General features: G+C 46.3%; 2 protein-coding genes across 2 annotated transcripts in view; one reads left to right on the top strand and one right to left on the bottom strand.

The window, feature by feature from the left end:
• The window catches only part of LHX4 (LIM homeobox 4), a 63,773-nt gene extending 55,296 nt beyond the window's left edge, over positions 1-8,477 (top strand). Inside the window, exons 4-6 of the mRNA XM_032796195.2 lie at positions 4,689-4,843; positions 5,544-5,715; positions 7,741-8,477. Coding sequence (XP_032652086.2) covers positions 4,689-4,843; positions 5,544-5,715; positions 7,741-8,135 — 722 coding nt within the window. The 3' untranslated portion in view covers positions 8,136-8,477. The remainder of the gene's footprint in view (positions 1-4,688; positions 4,844-5,543; positions 5,716-7,740) is intronic.
• Positions 8,478-12,350: 3,873 nt separating this feature from the next.
• The window catches only part of ACBD6 (acyl-CoA binding domain containing 6), a 161,258-nt gene continuing 151,373 nt past the window's right edge, over positions 12,351-22,235 (bottom strand). Inside the window, exons 8-9 of the mRNA XM_032796183.2 lie at positions 14,995-15,098; positions 12,351-12,645 (exon numbers count right to left, since the gene is read on the bottom strand). Of these exons, the coding sequence (XP_032652074.1) occupies positions 14,995-15,098 (104 nt within the window). The 3' untranslated portion in view covers positions 12,351-12,645. The remainder of the gene's footprint in view (positions 12,646-14,994; positions 15,099-22,235) is intronic.

Here is a 22,235-nt window from a genome sequence, read left to right as displayed (position 1 = left end):
GTTTCTTAGACATAGACTTGCGTGTTCTATTTTATTTTACTTGGTAATTCACTTTGTTCTGTCTGTCACTACTTGGAACCACTTAAATCCTATTTCTGTATTTAATAAAATCACTTTTTACTTATTAATTAACTCAGAGTATGTATTAATACCTGGGGGAGCAAACAGCTGTGCATCTTTCTCTACCAGTGTTATAGAGGGCGAACAATTTATGAGTTTACCCGTATAAGCTTTATACAGGGTAAAATGGATTGGGGTTTGGACCCCATTGGGAGTTGGACATCTGAGTGTTAAAGACAGGAACACTTCTGTAAGTTGCTTTCAGTTAAGCCTACAACTGTTAGGGGATGTAGTTCAGACTCTGGGTCTGGGTTTGCAGGAGGCTAGCGGGTCTGGCTCAAACCAGGCAGGGCAGGAAAGTAGGGGCAGTAGTAGTCTTGGCACATCAGTTGGCAGCCCCAAGGGGGTTTCTTTGATTCAACCCGTAACAGGTACCATGTTTGCCCAGTCTTCTGGGACCTCTCCCATCCTCCAAGAATTTTCAAAGATAATTGCTAATTGCTCCCAGATTGCTTCAGTTAGTTTTTTAAGAACCCTAAGATGAATTTCATCAGGCCCTGCTGACTTGAACACATCTAACTTATCTACATATTCTTTAACGTACTCTTTCCCTATTTTGGCTTGGGTTTCTTCCCCCAGTTGTCAATATTGTTTTGAGATCTGGTTATCATTAATGTTAATCATCTTTCTCTTGCTCCTAATGTATTTAAAGAACCTCTTCTTGCCTTTTATTTTTCTTGCCAGGTATATGTAATATACCATATTACTGGCAAACAGCACTGTGACTGTAAGGGAGCTGAGAATGGGCATGCTTGGTTCATACCACAGACACATCACCAAGACCAAGAGAGCTGAGAATGGGCTGGCTCTGTGAATGCCACAAGCACTGAGATCAGGATGGGGAATGCAGAATAGACACGGTCAGTAGACCACAGCCTTGCACCCAAGAGCAGGGTGGGAAATTGAGAACAAGCAGTCTCAGTCCATGCCATAGACACAAAAGCCTGAAACTGGGGGTTGGGCATGTGAGAGACACATTATAGAGCATCCTTTTCCCCATGGTCCTACTGCCTGGGGAGGAGATGGCGGGAGGGTGAGGGGAGAAGAGCTCTAAACTCCTTCACCACACAGTGCTCTGGGTGCTCAGCTGCTGCCTTCAGCCATCTCTTTTCTGCCACGCCACTAAAAGCTGAAGTAGAGTCATCACAACCACTGACAGCATGAATGTTTGGCAACATTTGAGACACGTCTACTCCCAGCTCCAGCCTCTCCATTCATGGGAATGAGTCTCATCTCTTGGCTGACCCCAGTTTTGAAAAAGAATTAATCTCTCCCAAGAACAGAGCAATATTTTGGGTACATGGATGAAACATCTGAGTCCAAGCACCACATCAGCACCCCGTTTGCTCTGAGTGTTTGCTTTGCCTGAGCAACATGCAAGAACGTGCCTGAATCTGCTTCCTCGAGTTCTGGTATTGCAGAATGGTTGCCAGACACTGTTTTCACTGCATGTGCGATGTGGTGAAACCCACCAGTAAGGTACATGTAGCGACCAGGTGACAATCTCTGTCCACACTCCACAATCCAGTCACTGAGGAGAAAGTGTGCAATTTATTCCTTGAATTTGATATCATCTATAAGCGTTGCTTTGGTTATGGTGCGTACGCAGTGGTGGCTCCAAACGTGTTGCATTTGGACATTCCCCCTGCGGGCTCTCTCACCAGATTTGATTGATGCTTTATTTCATAACTGTCACCCACAATGGCAGCGTATGGACATTGCAGTCCAACGGTAGAGTGCAGCAGCTGATCAGACAGCTCCCCAGTAGTTTTGCACTTGACAGTATCATTGCACACCATCTGCAGAAGCATCCCAAGTTCAAGAATAGCTGAGGTTGGCTTATCAGATGCTGGAAGCTCAACCATTGACTGATTTTTCTCCAGCCAAGACAGTGTGCTCCTCTTTTGGGCATTTCTTAGAGATACACCCAAGTTGAAGTGGGACAGGTGCCAGCTCATGTGTCATCAAACCCTGGATATCAACATCTCTGGATTGGGCAAAAAAACTGTCAGCTTGCTGAATATCTGACGATCAATAGTTATCACTTGTGCTGACTGCTTCTTTTGTTTGATTGTTTTGTTGAGACTACCAAATGATTTGAGATTATGCCTTTCTGTGGACTCAAAGAGGTCTCCCTCGCCTCTTTGCAGCCTCCTGGTTATGAATGGCTTCATTTATCATGTGCCAGTCTTTCTTATCATGCACAAACCTTCTGCACTTTCAGTTGGAGCCACAGTAAACATTGCAATGTTCACAAGTGATTGTTGTGTGGGCTTGTTCCAGGTTCAGTGGTAAAAGGATTTGTCATTCCTTCTGTCACAAAACATAATATCTTGGACAGCAATTTCATCTGCAGCCATGTGGTAACTTCTTTGTGGAGATCAAAGGTGGCATTCCACACCTTTGTTTTGTCATAGCTGTTACAGCTGCCTTAAAACGTGCAGTCAGGTAATCCTTGGTCAGAGCCGTATCTTTTGTGCAAAGATGCTGATGATTCCTACAGTCCTTGTTCAGAGATTGCTCAATGGCCATGTCACAGTGTAAGTACCCCACTGAAGAGTCTGGCAGTCTGGAACACTGCTTCCTATCAGCTTGGGCACAATCTATGTCTGGCTTCTCTTCCAGAGATCTGGCTTCTGCTACATTTACACAACCCATCTGGCATAACTCATATGCCCATACGTCATAGTGGGATCATCTCTGCAAATGTCTCAAGCTCCATGGACTTGTTATTGCTTCTCTTTGCTACTATGTAATCCATCAGTGATTAGGAGTAGTGTAGTTTTTCCAGGATGGAAATGTATCTAAACAGTTTTTGCCTTGGATAACAGAAGTATCCATGAGCTGGTGCAATGCTTGGGTGCTGTTCATCAACTCTGCCAGAGCACTCTGTGCTTCCAATCTGTTTTCTCTGTGAGCCTGCTCCACATCTTCAAATGCTTCAGTGCATGTTCGAACCTCCTCCAAGATGTATCACTTCTCATCTTCTGCAAGAATCATCATTGTACACGGAATCACCAAGTTCGGCCCACTTCAAGTGAGTCATCGCCTCATTCATACGTTTGTGGATTCCAATGCCATGGTTATATGCTTTCCCTCTTAGAGCACGGCTGAAGCACCATAGATGCTGGCTTCCACAAGGATTTCTTCAAACCACTCTCCTGCATCACACTGCCTGTATCACACATTACATTTGCCACATGATACATGCCTCCCTTCTCAAGGTGGTCATCGTCAAACCTGTTTTGATTCCTCCATTTAATTATTAACAGTGCTTTGCAGTAGATTGCTTCATCACACATGACACAGGTCCAGTCTTGGCCCAGAGAGTGGAACACATCCTGAAAACATTTCATCCTGGTGTGCACTGTGTTAACATCAGTTGTCAGTGGAGTCGTCATTCGACAGTAGCCAATATTCATAAAATAGCAGACAGAAAAACTTTTCTACAAATAATGACAAATATTTAGATGTATTACATGGTACAAAAAAGCTGTGTGACCACAGACTTTTGCTTTAATTGAAGGCAAAATAAGTACAGGAAAATATATCATGTGGGACAAAATATTTCTCAAAATTTCCAAAACAGTACTAGTTTGAGGACATAGCTGCATGATCAGTTCTATTTAAAAGCTTTCTGCCAATTTTGGTCAAAATTAGACTATGTTTCTTCAAGTTATGGCCCTTTTTGTGATTTTATGATTTTTTTTGGTTTGGTTGCCCAATAACATTTAAACATTATGTGATATAGAAAAACTGCACCACTTCCACCATCTATGTCCACCCTGGAGGTGACCACCAGATATGTGCCTACATGTGGGAGCAATGAACTTTTTCCAGCTGAGGGGTTGCCCTAACTCATTAATAAGACCCCTTTTTAAAATCTAGCTGGTAGACTACGGAACTTTTAAAATGAGGCAAGGTTGTTATATTGGAAGGAAAGGGATTAAAATGTTCTCAGGTCCATCCTTACAAGAGGAAGGATGGTCTGGTGGTTAGGTTACAAGATGGAGATTCAGCAGCCCCATGTTCAGCACCCTGCTCTGCTATAAACTTCCTGTGTGGGCAAGTCACTTAGGCCCAGATCCTCAAAGGTATTTAGGTGCCTCACCTTCAGGGAAATCCATGGGAGTGAGGCACCTAAATACCTATGAGGATCTGGGCCTCAGTTCCCACTCTGTACAATGGGAATAATAACACTGCCCTGCTTCCCAGGGATGCACTGAGGGTAAATACATTACAGAGTGCATGGCGTTCAGCTACTAGGGTCACAGGGACCAAATAAGGACCTTAGATAGGTTTTCTGTGTGAAAGAGGAGCATCGTCACACTGTGTCCTTGGAGACCTGGAAGGCCACGTTTTATCAAGACAAAGTCACTGAAAAACGAGGGCTGAATTTTGCAAGCCCCCTATCTCCCACCCCCACCCCCACCCCTGCCGGCCACAGCTAAGGCTAATTAAAATCAACTGCATCTTGCTTTAGATTGACTGCCCTTCTGTGCTGGTCATTGGCCAGCTTCTATTTTGTGCTATCTGTTCCATACTGGTAAGAAATTGTTCTGTTCCAGATGATTCAGAAGGTGGAGCCAAGAGGCCAAGAACCACTATCACAGCCAAACAGTTGGAGACGTTAAAAAATGCCTATAAAAACTCCCCCAAACCCGCCAGGCACGTGCGGGAGCAGCTGTCCTCGGAGACAGGGCTGGACATGAGGGTGGTGCAGGTGAGACCGCTGCAGTTGAAGTATTTTTCCATTCTCTCCTTGTCCTGGCCAAGCTGTGCACATCACATTCCCCTGACAGTGCACGACCCCCGCACTGAATTCCACGGTAGCCAGACCAGAAAGCCGGATAAGAAGTAAGGCTCCCATCCTGTGACTGACAGTTGTAGTGGACTGCTGAGCATGTGCACTGCCCCAGGGCTCCAGGGGATGCATCTGTCCACCACCTTGATCATAGCACAGGATCCGAACCACTGAGTAAAATCTCCCTGGTTATTAGCAATAAGCAGTGAATTAGATGTGAGTTTGCAATGCCAGCAAAATATGGGTACTGCATATTTGGATGCATATCCCCAGGAGATCTGCCATGGGGCAGGAGGCATCTGACCCACTCTACGGGCCTGAAATGCTGAATACTGATCTGAGCCTTGGGGAAGTTTGGATACAGAACTGGATCTGGGCGTTGTGGCTTGGGCCCATTTTATATGCTGTATCCAACCTGGAACCCCTCAGACTAGGGCAAAGTTCAGCTCTGAGTCCACCAGCCTTGGCGCCCTAAGTTGCAGGGGAACTGGGCTCCTGGGTCTGAACCATCTTGAACTTCAGGGAGGTTCGGAGCCAGCCCTGAATTTTTCTGTCCAGGCCAATCTTTTTCTCCCTGCACGTGCTCCTTTCAGTGCCTTCTGGGACTCTGTCTCTCCAGGTCTGGTTTCAAAACAGGCGGGCCAAAGAAAAACGGCTGAAGAAGGATGCTGGGCGGCACCGCTGGGGCCAGTTCTACAAGAGTGTGAAGAGGACCCGTGGGGGCAGCAAACACGAGAAGGAGAGCTCTGCGGAGGACTGTGGGGTTAGTGACAGTGAGCTGAGCTTCCGAGGTGAGCAGGGCAGGAAGGCTGGGGGGTGGTGGTGAAGGTGGGAAGAGATGGGTTGTAGCAAAAGGTGGGCCCCAGGGGGTTCCTGCAGAATGGGATGATTTCCTACGCTTAGGCACAGCTCGGCATCCCACATTGAGAAGAATGCCTGGATTTCTCTTGCACCAGAAACAGGAATGATCCTTGAAACTGATGTCCCATCTGAAGACATATGAGTTGATCTCATGGTTGGTGGCTCCTTGGGGCTTTCTGCACTAGAGGAAAATGATTAATTATTGGCCTGTATCAAGCACGGCCAGAAACCTCTCTAGCAATGGAGCTAGGAACTGACATGCACTTACTAAGGGTGTGTCCATTCTGAGCTCCAGCAAAGAGTCTGCAGCTCCTAGGGGAATGTCCCCAAAAAAGAACTGCCGTGCTGGTCTAGAGCAATGGTTCCTCTAGTGTGGGGATGCATCAGGACAAGGTGGAATGAACTTAGGCTGCACCTCACTGTGTGATAGGATATTATGGAGGGAAATATTTCCTCATCTCTGCTCATGATCAGTCCCTCCCCTAATGCCTGAGGACTGATAGCCCATGAAAAGTGTATCTGAGCTAACATCCCTGGCACTGTGATTCGTATCTGCATGAATGGCTAGTCCCTGCTGGAAACTCACCTCGGACCCACACCAGCAGCCATCTACAGGCTGGCACAGCTCAGTGGACTTGGACCCTCTTCCATGACAGCTGGATTTCAGCTGTTGTCAAGACTCACTGCAGCAGCCTGACAGCTGATGGAAAGGGGTTCCCCAGAGACTGTAGAGGGAGACTTGGGAAAGGATGGTGTGACAGCCCCCACTTTGGCTGATGCACTAGAAAATGAACCGGGAACTCTAGACCTGAAACCCTAAGTCCGCAGCTCCAGCTAAGCAGGCAGGCTCTGTGGGCTGGGCACAGGCAGCTCCTGTGTCACTGGCCTTTCTTCTGGGAGTTCCCCACCCAGGTCTGAACACTCAGTTAGGAGTTTGCAGTGTAAATACAACAATCACTGTGAACTGTTTTTTAGGCCATTGTTATACTGTGATCGGATGGGTCACATATAGTGAAAAGAATCATGGATAGGGTGACCAAATGTCCCGATTTTATAGGGACAGTCCCGATATTTGGGGCTTTTTCTTATATAGGCTTCTATTACCCCCCATCGTCTTGATTTTTTACATTTGCTATCTGGTCACCCTAATCACAAATACTGTATAGGTCTGGCCAGAAACCTATTCCCTGCTGCCCCCTGTATTTCTGATCAGTTAAACCCCATCATTTGAATGGAACTTAGTTGAAAAAATAACTTTAAAGCAATCATTTAACAATAGTATAACTTTAAAAAATGGCCCCTTTGAATCATCGCAGCAAACATACAAGCCACCGGAAATTATTTGATTATTTATGGTCTAATGAGAGCCAGCTATGGCTCCCAAACTGGTCTGTAGTGCCTGTGTATCAAGCCTGGTCCATAATTAGTTTACGATGCCCTTTATGAGGGCGAATGCATCTGGCGAGAGAACTTCCCCAAAAGAGGCCGTTATGTGCCACCAGCTTTCATATGACTGAAGAATAAAAGATTTACAGTAATCCTGTCTTGTGTTCAGCTGTACAAAAGGCACTACAAGAACAGAGGGAGGCGTGTGGGGTTAGCAAAAGGGTAGAAATAAGCTGTGGTACCATTCAGAATGTATTCTTAATTAGTTGCACTATTTACTCTGGCTAAGTACTAAGCAGAGTGGGGAGAGCACATGTGCAGCTGGTGTAAATTGGCATCGCTCTATTGCAACAGAGCTTCCCCCAGCTCATGTCAAGTGAGAATCTGGCTCAGGATGCCATACGACTGGCCTTCAGTGAGGGACAGTTTTCTTTGAGTATGTGCTCTGTTGGTCCAGCTCATTCCTGGTGTAACCCTACTGACTCCAGTGAAGTCACTCAAGAGATGCGTTTGGCTCTGACCACAGAATGTTTTCACTCATAAATCAATCTTCCTTCTTTCATTCACAGAAGATCAGATCCTCTCTGAGCTTGGCCACACCAATAGAATTTACAGCAATGTTGGGGATGTTGCTAATGGACAGTTAATGAACGGAAGCTTCTCCATGGATGGGACAGGACAATCTTACCAGGACTTGAGGGATGGAAGCCCCTATGGAATTCCTCAGTCTCCATCTTCCATATCATCCCTTCCTGCCCATACTCCATTGCTCAATGGTCTGGATTACACAATGGACACTAATTTGGGAATTATAGCACATGGAGGGCAGGGGGTAAGCCAGACACTCAGAGCAATGGCTGGGGGACCAACCTCTGATATTTCTACAGGAAGCAGTGTAGGCTATCCAGACTTTCCAACAAGTCCTGCTTCTTGGCTTGATGAAATGGATCACCCTCCTTTTTAAGCATTTCCTGCTTCCCACCGCATCCCACTCGTTCTTATGGCCTGAAAGTGTGCTCAAACTAGCAGAAGAGACAACAAGCAACCTTCAAGAATCCCAGACATATTGTACCGGAAAATTTCCATTATTTTCAATGGGAATCCACCATTGGTTCCTGGAGGCTTGTGAAATGATAGCGTGGTGGTTTTTTTCCCTTTTCCCTTGGGGAGCTGGAGGGCAGGAGGCACCCTTCTGAACACTGGCATAAAGTATCTGATTCTAGGTTTTCAGGCTCATAGTAAAACACAAACTCATTGATTCTCTCCAGGTCAAAGACTCTTTGCTGTTGAGTGCTTTTGAAGCACATGTTGGCTGGCTCAGCAGATCTTGGCTATTACAAACTCCAGTTGGCGCTCTCTTACTTGGAGTTGAACGAATTATAAATGCCTCCAAAACCTTTGCTCTTATCAGGAACTGACTGTGCTTGGGCCGTTGAACTGACCTTCCCCATAGCTATGGAAATGCAGCATTTCCAAAATCAGGCCACGCTTGCCAAGCACTATACCTTTACCAAGGGCAGGGGGCTGACCCGAAAGGGCAGAGTAAATAATGACAACCCTGGGGGAGAAACGTTATCAAGATTTCTTCAGTATAAAAATGTGATTTTCCTCCCATCCCCACTGAATATTAACATTGGCTGTTCAGGAATATGGTTGAATGGATATCAGGCCAAGGAGCAGTCCTACTGCAAGCATTGGGTCAAAGCACTAGACAGGTACCATGGGTGAAAGTTACCCATGTGCAATGGGCCAGCACAAGGCCTATGTGCCACTTAAGCCCTCAGTATAAGGCTAAGTGGTGCAAAGACTTTGTACTGGCCCCTCTGCATAAGGGTGAGAACCTTGTGTTAGAACGTGTAAACCCCACAATAACTGCAGTGTTCAAAATCATGTCAGTGGTAATGACTAACCGCACTCTGGAAATGCCTTATCAGCTGATATGAATCTAACCCCAACAGTCCTTGTCCACACTGAGTGCTAACATGTTTTATATCATTAATGTTTATATTACAGTAGGGCCCAGAGGTCTCATTGTGCCAGGTACTGTACAGACAGTCCCCGTCCCAGCGAGCTCTCAGTCTAAGTAGGCAAGACAGATCATGTGTGGGAAGGGAAACAGAGGTGATGGGATGTGCCCCAGGCCATGAGGCTAATTTAAGAGTAGAGCCAGGATTAGAATGCAGGTCTCCTGACTCCCAGCCTGGTGCCCAGTCTGGTACCACACCACACTGCTGCACTATCGGAGCTAACGTTATAACAATACATTTTCCCAGTGCAGACAATCCCTGAGTGATTTCATTCTACGGCCCTTGAGTAAGGTCGGCTGGAATTTGTCCATGGGAGATAATTCAAGACATCCCCTTATGGTCATTTTCCACCAGGCTGGTGCATAAACTGATACTTTCTTGCTTTTAGTAGAAGGCCATGTGCTCCCTCACAGATAAAGCCCCTCGGCCGCCGGCTGATTAGACAGCAAGTCAAATAGCGAGAAAGTGTAATGGAAAGACAATCAATAAAGCCAAATGGTGGTGAGGATGAAGATGGCTCTCAAACCAACCAAGCCACCTAGTGTGTGATTCCTTTGGATGAGCCTGCTGTGAAAAAAAGAGACAGCAAAGCCATCTTCTATTTTCAAGGGTTATTTTTAGCTACTGGGTTTTCAATGTGACTCTATGCTGCCAAGATGTCTGTGGTAGAGATATAAACACAGTAGAACTGTTGATTTTAGTGCAAGAGAAGAAGGGTGTCTAGTCCCATGAGATTATCATCCTGCTTCTTGGGGAATGGGACTGCTCCATTAATTTATAGCCAGTAGCTCCACCCCGACTGTTTTGTTCAGAAGCCTTCAGTTCAGCTGAAGGGTGGAAATGGTTCTGCCCATGGCACCACAGGGGTTTTATCCCTCGGGTTCATGTCACTAGAAAGTGACCCCCAAGCTGCGTTTGCCTCAGTGCTGCTGGAGAGTGCACGGATGTTTCACATGCAGCTGGCTCTGTGGGTGTTAGTGTGCTCTTTGTCGAGGATGGAGATGCTGAATGTCAAATAGGAGATGCTGCAAGGGAGAAGCTAACCTGAGAGGGGCTGCACACTTAGCTCCAAGCTCATCTGGAAATCTTCACACACTCTGGTAGGCTCTTGCAAAAACACATGCATCCACAGAAGCCATAGGGCCCCTCTTCCCCACAGCCTGTGGCGTTAGAGCAGCTGGAAGGACTCGTCCTCTTTCCACTAGGCGAGCTGTGACTGAGCAACCCAATCCCGAACACACATGTGCACCATGACAGGGTCAAAGCTGCTCAGTGATGCTTCCTCTCCTGGGATTTCTCCACACTCAGAGCTTTTATTGTGGATGAAGATGATTTTGTCCCCATTCCTCCTCAAGCATCTTGTCTGGGGCCAGCCGGGTAGGCTGGAATCATTGGAGACACTGACATAGGTCAAGAGGAAAGGTCTTTATTGGCACAGCATGGTTTGGTATTAGATTGTAAGGTCTTCAGGGCAGGGGCTGTGTCTTTCTCTCCAGCTGTACAGCACCTAGCACCTATGAATGGTTAATAATAATGCCTGGAGACTCCAGGGACCAGCTGGATCTTCCTTTCTCCACCCATCATACAGCCAGCCCTCACCAGCTTTGCTGGATCTCACAGATCTTCTGTCTCACACTGAGCACTCCTTCCAAGTGGCCCATCACCTGAGCTTTGAAGCATGCCCTGCAGTTTCACTCACACACCTGCTGTGCAACTTGCAAATGCAGCGCCTGGTGGCAGGAGAGCCCTGGCAGGGATTTCCCAGCCTGACTGGGAGCGCTCCTGCTGGCTGATTTGGAGAGTGGATGAACTCTTCTGGTTGCACGGCTCTTGTTCGCTGCTGGGGGTTGCACCTGTGGTATGTCACCTGTGGCGCTTGCAAAGGGAGACTTGAGTTGTTGTCTCACCCGGCAGCAGGAATGCCAAGTCACCTGGCCCACCATGGGGTCACCTTTCGATCCACTAGCAGCATAGCCTCAGGTTTCAAATCAGTCCTCTTTGGTGGAGCCAAAAGGTGGCCTAGCCAAACCATGTCTAACAGCCAAGGGGGAGCCAGACTTGCCTTTGGATCAAATATCTTTAGCCAAACACAATGTTTGTGTTCCCAAGGGCCTTAGAGACAGGAAAATTATGCTAAAAATGGCAGCAGGAGGGGCCCTATCCAGAGTCAGATTCCTTTGTGCTGCCAGAGCAGCTGGATCTGCCTGGCTTTGAATTCCCTGGCATAGAGGGGTTTTTAGGTGATGCAGAGCTGACATTCCTGGCTCTGGGGCAGCGGGGGCATTTCAGGTGCATGGCTGGAGCATTCTGCACTCTGCTTATCCCCAGCTGGTGTATGGTCCCTTGCGGGATTGTTGCCTGGTGCATAGGGTACAGCAGCCCACCGGCTGGGAAGATCTGTGCTAAAACTCAAAGCCCTATAACCAGCTCTCTGAGGGCCCCCTCCTGTCCCACATCCCCTGCTGCAGCCATGATGATGGGACACTCACTACAGCAAAGGGCTAGGAGCGAGGCAGAGGGCAGCTAGAAAAGCAGCTGGCGGAAGCTGTATATGTGAGTATGTTACAACACCCCATCCCCTTCTTTCACATATCCCATCTAATACCTTTCTCTAGCTCTTTAGCATTTAGGTTCCTCCCAGCATTAATTTGTGTGCAAGCAGGTCTAAAGGATTCTAAGCACCCAACCCAATTTCCATTGAAGTCAATAGAAAAATGCTTATTGACTTCAGTGAAGACTGGCTTGGGCCACACAACTGAATGGGAACCTAACGTATGCATCGCCTCTGAACTTTCTGGGGCTTCCATATCAGATTTGCTCAGTTGGCATCAAAAGCCAGCATTGCACATTCAACCTACCTCCCACCAGTGTGTGTCATAACAGAGCTGGGCTTCTCCTGCCTCTTCTATAACAATGATCCTGTGAGCTGAAGGGAGTTGGAGTTCGGAACCCAGCTTGCTCTCCCAGCTCAGCTGTTCTAAACAGGAATCAAGCATTCTTCACCATGAACCAGTAAGCAGTCAGGACCTAATGCCCAAGCATGTTCAGATCTGTCGAGTGAGCTGATGCCATTTTCACCATGAATCTTCTGAACGTGTTCACATTCAAAACAGTTTCCTCATCTCTCTTAAGGAACAAGGCAGATACAATGTTTATTCATTGCAATTTCTTTAGAATTAGTTTTTTGGGGAGAAGGGGTACTGAGACATCCCCAGATTTCTCTCTGTTAAAAGGAGCATTGAACTGAGTTGTTTTGACAATGATCTGTCAATGGTGGAACAGGAGTACTTGGGTTGCATTATTACAGTTTTACCTTTTTAACTTGGCAGGAATGAATTTAACACACAAAAGCCGGGGCTTCCCCAAACCACCAGTCTTCTGTCCTCTCTCTGGAGGCTACACAACCACAATTGACTAAGCAAAGCTGGGCTGGGATCACTCACGATGCTGGTGATTAAAAAGAAAGAAAAGCCATGTCGCTAGTGAGCAGAAATGGCTCCAGGGAAGAGAGGGGAACCATTTATGCCAAATAGGTTAGATCAAAATAGGAAAAGAAAAGGTTTTACTTTAACTGTATTACAGGCAATAAAACGTGCAAATAGAGAACTGTGTCAAGCAGTGGACAATGCCAGCGAACAACGGGGAGTAGAGACGCTTTAGGCATGTAGCAGCTCCAGCCCAGAGCATAGAAGTATAAGGAAATAATGTGGCTGAGATGTTCAGCTCTGTCTAGTGAATTTAACCAGCCTCTATTAATGGTACATGGTGTCTTCTCCCCCTAAATGGCTTTGAAAAATCTCAGCCTGCCTACGTAGCCTTGTACTGCATACGGCTGTAACATGGCTTGAATTCTGTAGTGGTTCAAATGGTGCTCAAAGCTACGTGTAGGAGTGTGTCAGAAAGAGGCGCATAACATGCCATTTGGTACTCTTTGTGGGTCAAATTGAGCCGGAGATACAACAGTCCCTGAAGTCAATGGGAGCTGTGTGTACTTCGGGAAGGGCTAGATTTGAGGCTAGGCAGGTGGGGTTAGTGCGACATTAATGCGTTTGTGTGCGGTACACTTAGGTCAGAAGGGAGATAAGCCAGGCTAGTTTTCATCCAGTTAGTGAGGGTAACAGCAGCAATAAAGACCTAGTGGCATGGACCCTGGCATGGGCTGGCAACCAGGTATGGTACTGGTGGGCTTGTACTGGGACAGCTACCCCAGGCCAGAGCCCACCCCGCCATGTCCTCACTCCCACTGTTCCCCACACTAGCTAGATGAAAGCTCCCTTTGCGTCAATCACACTTTTAGTTGTGGTGTACCCATATCCTGATGCTCTCTTGTTAGTGGATTTTCTGATGCCTCCTCTTTCCTCCAGGGCTCAACAGAAATGATTCTAAAATGCTGTAGACTCTAATAAAAAATGAGATCATCCTGATAGCTGACATTTTTTAAACCCTCCTGTAGCTTTTAGTGCAGGTGTACAAGTTCTAAAGGATGGTTCAAACCCTACCATGGCCAAAGAGTGTCATGTTCTATTGAATCCTATAGGACTTTTCCATAAAGATCTATGGATGGATTTTCAAAAGGCCCAAGGTTCGGCCAAGCACAGATCCCACTGCCTTTCAATAGACCCTGTGCTCCTAAGGCGCTTTTGGAAATCCGATCCTACCTCTCTAGTCTTTGTTTTAGGCACCAAAGCTCTGATCCAGGTGCCCCCTAGGCAAGTGTGGCCCTTTGTAGTGTGTGCCCAGAGTGCCAGATAAGCGTAGCTTCCACCCTGAGTCACTCAAGTGGCTTGCGGCCAGCTGCCTCTGCAATTTACACCATAAGGTCACCAGCAAATGTATCCCAGAGACCTCCCTGTGCACCAGAACTTCTTCCTCCAGGCTCCAGTCACTGGAATTTGGCTGGGGCCTGTAGGAAGGATTAAAGCCTGGTATAAATGACCCCTGCCCCCCAACCAGAAACTGCATTGACTAAGCATACAGTAATCTGTCTCTCCCCTTAGTGGCCCCCTGAAGTGTATGCTGCTCTAATGTAGGGCATCCCATTGTCACAGGTCTTTGCCTGCTGTTAGTCTCTACCTGGAGCAGCACAGAACTCATTGCTCTAGCATCCTGGAGGCAGGTGTGGATGGGGCGGGGGGGGAGAGGGGGGAGGAAGATGCTCATGTTTAAACATTGCACTTTAAAAGCTGGAGCCGGTGAGCTGAAAAAGAATTGAGTGAAGCAGAAATGGGCTGTGGTTTACTGCCTGCTGTTGAAGGGCTCTGGACGTGCTGAAAGCTAAATGAAAAGCACCTCAGCCGCGCATGCTCTCTCTCGCTTGGATTTGCTGGCTGGTTACCTCTGCAGGAGCTGCTCCAACCACACTGACACAGCGACTGAAGGAAAAACAGAACTCAGCAACCCTGCCACCAGTCTGCCTGGCAGCACCTCCATGTTGGCCACCCTCTGTGCTAGTTGCTGGTGAATGAGCTAGCTTCCTGCAGCGAGCCTCGCCTGGGACCATGAGCTCTCAGTGCTCCTCTGGCCTTCTCCCAAAGGCTCATGCTCACAGACACCTGCTCTGTCTGCGGAAGACACACCCAGGACAAACATAGCGTCGTGGATCCTGTAGCACAGAAGCTGCTTGTATTTTTTTTTTAAATGCAGTTTCTACCGTAGTATGGCTCCCCAGGCTCTTTTCCACAGCTCGACAATCCCTCCTCCCCAGTCCACCACAGCCGCCCATTGCAGTGTAAATTTTGTACAGTTCCAAAAGTGAAGTCTTGTTTCCTGGGAAAAAAAAAATCATTAAAAACTTACTTATTGCCATGTGTCTTTGGAAAGCAACACAGAACCTGGTGCATTTCTTTGTATTATGCCTCCTGTGCGTTGGCATGAGATGTGTATGGTCCAAACACAAAGCTCTGTGAAATAAATATGGAAAGTTCTTTAGCAGCTGATGTCTCCTGTCTTTTCTTCTGTGCCACTAGTTTAAATCAAAGTTTCTTCCACCCACGCACTGGAGACGAGCCGTAATACTGTACCCTCCCTGTAGCACTTTTCATACAAGGATCACCAAGAGCTTCACAAGACTAGTGAACTGAGCACCATCTTCTGAAGTACCTTTGGTGTCGACCACTATCAGAGACAGGATAACAGACTAGATGGACAACTTGTTTTCCCAAATCTGGTCATTCCTATATTCCTAAGCCTCACCATACTGCTGTGAAGTAGGTGTCTATTAGCTGCCCCCTATTACTGATGGGGAACCTGAGGCACAGAGAAATTGAGCCTGAGATTTCTGAAAGAAGGGAAAGGAAGTTAGATGCCCAACTCCCATTGAGTTCCTGGGAACTGGGCACCTAACCCCTGAAACACCTTTCAAAGCCTCTAGATCTTACAGTGCAGTGAGAACCGATCCCACAAATCCAAGCTCGAATGACTTATTTTTGAACATTTTTTGTCACTGACCAAGAGAGGCCGTACCTCAAACAGCTTTCTTGCCCCCTGCAAACAAGGCTCTGGCTAACAGGGATGGGAAAACACAGGCACGGCTGCTGGGGAGAAGGGATTGCTGGAAGATATGCAGTTGAAGGAGGAGAGGGGGGTGCATGACAGCTGAGGATCGGGCGTCGATTCCAGGCTGAGGGGAGCGAAGAGCGTTGGGAGTGGGTGTACTATACCATACTGCTTTCTGCACCCCTTGGTGACTAGAGGTCACTAATAAATGGGCCCTGTCAAGCCATTGTGCTTGTATGGTGCCTAGCACAGCAGGGGCTGGGTCCGGGTCTGGGGCACCTAAACCTCTCTACCATAATCAGTAAAGGCTGTGGCAACAAGGCCTTCAAACGCCCTGTCAGGGTCTCTTTTGGGCCTCAATATTCACTTTAAAAACCGAAGTGTTCAACACACCTCACAAAGCTTGGCACTGACCTGCGGGCATCACCAAAGGGGCTGACGCCGAGAGAGGGAAGCAAACAACTAGCCGCCACATTGGCCTCTGCTGTGTTAGAAGGGGAAGGGTCGGAGCAGACAGGTAAGTAGAGACACTTCCTCTTCTGGCACCTAAGCCAGCCTCACTAGCTGGGATCCCACAGTGAAGGGGGAGGAGGGATAAAGGTGCTAGTAGAACAAGAGGAAAACAGACAAACAAACTGTATTTCATACGGTCCAAACAGCATCCTTTTGACTGGCTCTCTTTCCCCGCCCTTGCAGGCTCATGTTTACAGGGAACATGACACTTGTTTCTGTAGCCATGGCTAAGTCTTCCCAGCCAGACTGGCTTTACAATGTTTCCAAATTTGTCAATTTGTAAACTCCCCCCCAACCCCCCTGCCACTATCCATTCCCTCTATACAGCTCAGCTCTTGTGGGGCTGTCTGAGCCCCTCACTCACTCTGATCTCCTGTTCTGGGTAGCAGGTTTCAGAGTGGTAGCCATGTTAGTCTGTATCAGCAAAAAGAACGAGGAGTACTTGTGGCACCCAAATAAAATTGTTAGTCTCTAAGGTGCCACAAGTACTCCTTGTTTTTTTGTTCTGGGTAGAGTGACCAGATAGCAACTGTGAAAAAAAGGGACAAGGGATGAGGGGGAATAGGCGCCTATATAAGAAAAAGTCCCAAAAAATGGGACAGCCCTTTAAAAATGGGACATCTGGTCACTCTAGTTCTGGGGAATTAAGTAACAAGACGGACATTACTACAAAGCAGAAGCATCTGAGCAGCGTGTTCCCAGGCACATAACTGGAGTGCTGGTCATGGAGGGAGGTTCCTCTCTGCAGTGCTGTGCATTGCTTGTACCTCATCCTGGGCCAAACTCAGATCTCAGCTACCCTGCTGTAATCCCGTTGCCCTCAGTTGCATTTCGCTGGATATCAATGAGGGGAGAGCTGGTCTGGTACTGGATGTGCTGGGAAAGGGATTTTGGAAGCTGGAATTCCATTGGTTTTCCAGGAGGACCTCAGCACATGGCTGCTTTGGTAAACAGAACAGAACAGGAGGGACAAGGGCTTTCCGTGCCTGAAGAAACAGAAATGATGAATAAAAATAGGCCCTGTCTCCTACCACACTTCACCCAGTTGGCTCTCAACACTTCTATACAGCCGCTTGCAGCCTTCCACTGCCAGCCACAGAGCAGAGCTGTGCACTAAGCTGCAGTAGCATGAAATAGATGATGCAGGAAAACGAATGCTTTGTCCATTTCAGGAACCCGCCTACACACTACTCACACTTGTGGGAGTATTTAGAACTATACCACGTGTGGAGTGAGGCCCTTCCTACACGAGGGTGTGGTGGCTTTATATATTTTAATCATTTTAACATTTAATGCTTCTCAATTAAAGTGATTTCCTGGAGTGGATGCCAAGCTTAGTTTGTATGCACATTAACCACTTTGTGTATCGGTAGTTAAAGGCACTGAGGGATTTAAACAGCAATCCACAAGGCTGCTGGGGAAAGGTTTGGCAGAATAAAGCAGATTATAAACAATAATATATGTCTCGCTCTCTTTTTTGGAAGGGCTCCAAACTCACAAACAGACCTAAAGTGCTATAAACATCTCCAGGCCTAAGCTCCACAAATGTACTGCATGAAAGCCATGGGCAACACTGCTGCCACTTTTCATCCATGTGCAAGTGTATTTTAAGAGAGCTTTTTATTACACAAACTGTCCATCAAAGAGAACCTCCCTGAGGAAGATTAAAATGCAAACAGGGATAACCTTCAATGTGAAAGGAAAAATAAATCCCAGGCAAGGACAAGGTGGCTGCAGCATGTTAAGGCAATACAGGAAGGTGACCTCCCTATTTTTTAACCTCTACCCAGCCCCACAGTGGCACAAGACAGGGTCTTAATTTTGTACAACACTGCATCCAATCCAAAATAAATAGCAGTGTAACCACAGTGAGCTTGGGTTTATATATCCCCCTCACCCACTGGTGGAGCCAAAAGCAACTGACAAACTTTCAGGATTATACAAACGTATGTGCACAATATACCTGTATACATGCGCGCGCACACACACACACGAGACAGGGTACTATACACACTTCACACATATGGAGTTGAGATCTGTACACTTAATTGCAGTCATGTGATAAATTGTGGAACCAAGTGATAAACTTATTATGTACCTCTGACCACCACACCGACTTATTTTGACATCCATTTATAAGCAATGCATCACCATCCAATGTGGGCACACTTTGCAGGGGTTGTTATTGACATTTCACATAGGAGGACAGAAACTTTTGCACAGCCCCTTGCAGACACAATCATAAAGACAGAGACATTCAGTCAGTGAGCGAAGTGTTTTCGAGTTTCCATCGCCCAGTCAGTGGAAGACCTAAGTTAAGGAAGATCTGGCAATTCCTCTTAGCCATGCCCAAATTCATACAATTGTATTCCCAAGAGGAATGCTGGGGTATGCCACTGGATTCTCTAAATGGCTAAGGGGCAGGTGAGAGAGATAACGCTTCAGTCTCTGTCAAAACACCTACCTTAAGTGACTGGAATTAAACGCTGTTAGTTGTGGTGCACGGGAAAACTTTAATTTTTAACAGCAACTATGTAAGCATGTAGATCCGCTAATCCAGATAGTTTGCGGATATTTCTCTAGCTTCATCCTTTAAACCTGATTGCCGCTGGTCCTCTTCTGTTCTGTGCTTACCCTTTAACGTTCCCCTGGAGTTAATGCAACTTAAGTACGCAACTGCTAATGCTCAGCAGCATGGCACATGTTCATCCCTGGCCATACAATCCCTCCAATGCACCGCAGCTGTCATGTGGTTAAACACAGCCGGAGGCTAAACAACTTCATAACAAACAGAAATGGACACATAAAAATCACCACTTTTTCTTCCCTAAAGGAACCAACGATTTAAAAAAAATAATTGTGTATGAGTCCACAGCTCCTGCTATTCTGCTTCTGTGAGATGAGCACCATTCACAACATTTCCTGGCTTTTACACACAACGTAAAAAGTTGAAAGCAATGAGCTCTTATTCTGCACAGCAACTGCCAATTAATTTTTGGTGCCACACAGCTACGTCTAATCTGTACTAGATCACAACATTCCCAATTTGAGAGCCTGCATGCGTATTTCCATGTTACTACAGCCACCTGGTGCAGCTGTCTTTAAAGTGTATCATAGTTGTACTCTCAGCCTGGCAGATCATACAATAGGTCACCTTTGCATAGCACATATGATTTTCTCCTGCTGTTTTATCCAAAGTGAACCAGTTCTCCAATAAATATTTGTTTCTATTAAAGTGTGACACTGCTTCACTGCTTTGAATGGACTGGTTGTGTATATTAGCAGACATGTGCTTACACGGCCTGCCACATTTAAAAATGTAGCCCAGAAACCCAATTTCACATTTAAAGTTTTCTTTGAGTTGTGAACTTTGAGCAGATCCCAAATCCATTAAGTAAATGGGAGTCTTTTCATTGACTCATTCATCGGTATTGGGTGATGGCCTTAGGGCTGATCTGGGAGCCTTGGAATCTGACCAACGAAATGAGGCTGCTGATTCAGAGAACAGGCCCAGCACTGGGAGCAACAGTGCTCATTTATGCCATATTGTCCCTCTACTGAGCCTCTGTACAGACCACCTTAAAGCATGGGTGGGGACCAGCGACTCCATGCCCTCTATTCTACCATGAGGGTAACTAGGTGGGGGAGTGTTTACTGTAATACAGGCACGTGCTGACCAACAACTTGACTGAAGCCAAAGAGGCATCGAGGCCAAGATTATGAAAAAAAAAGAATGCCAAAAACTAAGATGCAAAATTCACATTTCCCACCTACATACTGTTCCGCATGAGCTTCTCATAAACAAACTTGGGAAATACAACCTAGATGGGGCTATTTTGCGTGCATAACTGATTGGAAAATCGTTCCCAGAGAATAATCATCAGTGGTTCACAGTCAATCTGGAAAGGCATATCAACTGGGGTCCAGCAGGGATCGGTTCTGGGTCCGGTTCTGTTCACTATCTTCATGAATGATTTAGATAATGGCATAGAGAGTACACTTACACAATTTGAGGATGATACCAAGTGGGGAGGGATTGTGAGGGCTCTGGAGGAGGAGGATTAAAGTTCAAAATGATCTGAAGTAAACAGGATGAAATTCAAGAAGGACAAATGCAAAGTATTCCACTTAGGAAGGAACAATCAGTTGCACGTATACAAAATGGGAAATGACTGCCTAGGAAGGAGTACTGTGGAAAGGGATCTGGGGTCATAGTGAATACAAGCTAAATATGAGTCAATAGTGTAACACAGTTTAAAAAAAAAGCAAACATCATTCTGGGGCAGGAGTGTTGTAAGTAAGACATGAAAAAGTAATTCTTCTGCTCTACTTTGTGCTGATTAGGCCTTAACCGGAGTATTGTGTCCAGTTCTGAGTGCCACATTTCAGGAAAGATGTGAACAAACTGGAGCAAGTCCAGGGAAGAGCAACAAAAATTATTAAAGGCTACAAAACATGACCTACAAGGGAAGATTGAAAATACTGGGTTTGTTTATTCTGGAAAAGAGAAGATTAAGGGGGGTCATGGTAACAGTTTTCAAGTACATAAAAGATTGTTACAAGGAGGAGGGAGGGAGATGTATTCTCCTTAACCTCTGAGAACAGGGCAAGAAGTAACAGGTTTAAATTGAAGCAAGGGAGGTTTAGGTTGGACAATAGGAAAACCTCCTGTCACGGTGGTTAAGCACTGGAATAAATTGTCTAGGGAAGCTGTGGAATCTCCATTACTGGAAATTTTTAAGAGCAGGTTAGACAAACACCTGTCAGGAATGGTCTAGATAATACTTAATCCTACCATGAATGCAGGGGACTGGACTAGATGACCTCTCGAGGTCTCTTCCAGTCCTACGATTCTACACATGGCTGATCCAAACAAGTGTTAAGAACTCAGCAGCTCTCATTCACTTCAGGCTCAGGAACTACTTGGCTACAGTCAGGAAAATCAGTAAAAATCACATGGTAAATAAGGGGGAACATCCACCATCTTCATGTACGTATAAAACCACCTCATCTGCAACTGCAGATTTTGGGCTAGTAAACAGCTGCTATGGAGGGAGAGATTTTCTCACGCACAACAAAGCAGAGCAAATCTTGGTAAGTTTAAAAGGGTCTGGTGCCATATTGCAGCTATAGTCAATGGACCAAATTGCAAACTTTTTTTTCTAGTCAGTCTTTACTAGGGACAATTCCCATTTGACTCAATGGGTCTCAGGCTTTGGATGCATTGTGGGAAGGAGATAGGGTCCAAGGAGTTCAGGTTCTACTCATTACAGTGCAGATTCTCTAAAGATCCATCCACACTGTATATCCTACTGGACTGAGGGGCTCCTAATAGTGCCATTAGGAGCCGTTTAGTGCAGTAATTCTCCGACAATAAAAACATGGCTTGGTCTTGCAGTGTAGGTAGGTCTAACCCACGTTTTAAGTGTCCCTGAACACTGCTATCACTGTTGACTTGGACCATAACACTGTGACCTGGTTAACACAAGCAGGACCCCGCCCCCACAAGCAATTAATCTGCAGTCATATACATATTCTCTGCACTTCCACAACCCCCTCCAAAACAGAAGCCATTCCTAATGGATCCTCAGCCCTCTCTCCAAGGCTGGTTAGTTTCGGACAGATTCTTGTTGGTTCTTACAGATCACTAGCATCTGCACCTGCCCTATGGAGAGTTAAAAATCATGGTTCAGACCTGTTTAGACTGGAAGATCAAACGGTGTTTTTACTATCAGAGATAGTTTTTACTATTTCCATGTGACAAGGAGCTGGAGATAAAAGTAACTCACTGGTAACAACATTTTTACTCTGCAATATTTTCCCCTTAATAAGCAGTTGCATGAATGATACAATTATTCCTTGTGACTTCACTCAAGATATGGGCACAGTACTGATCTCTCTCCTCCTTTTACATCATTTATGATGCACTAAGGTACTTTATATCTAGACTAGAGAGACACACACTAAAAACTCCATCATCTCCCATGGAACTAGGTTGGAGATTGCATTGGCTCCGTCTTTTTTTTGGT

Source organism: Chelonoidis abingdonii, chromosome 7 (assembly GCF_003597395.2).
Source record: "Chelonoidis abingdonii isolate Lonesome George chromosome 7, CheloAbing_2.0, whole genome shotgun sequence".
NCBI classification, from domain to species: Eukaryota; Metazoa; Chordata; order Testudines; family Testudinidae; genus Chelonoidis; species Chelonoidis abingdonii.
The sequence above is the reverse complement of the archived record's forward strand: the minus strand, read 5'-3'. Positions and strand labels throughout refer to the sequence as shown.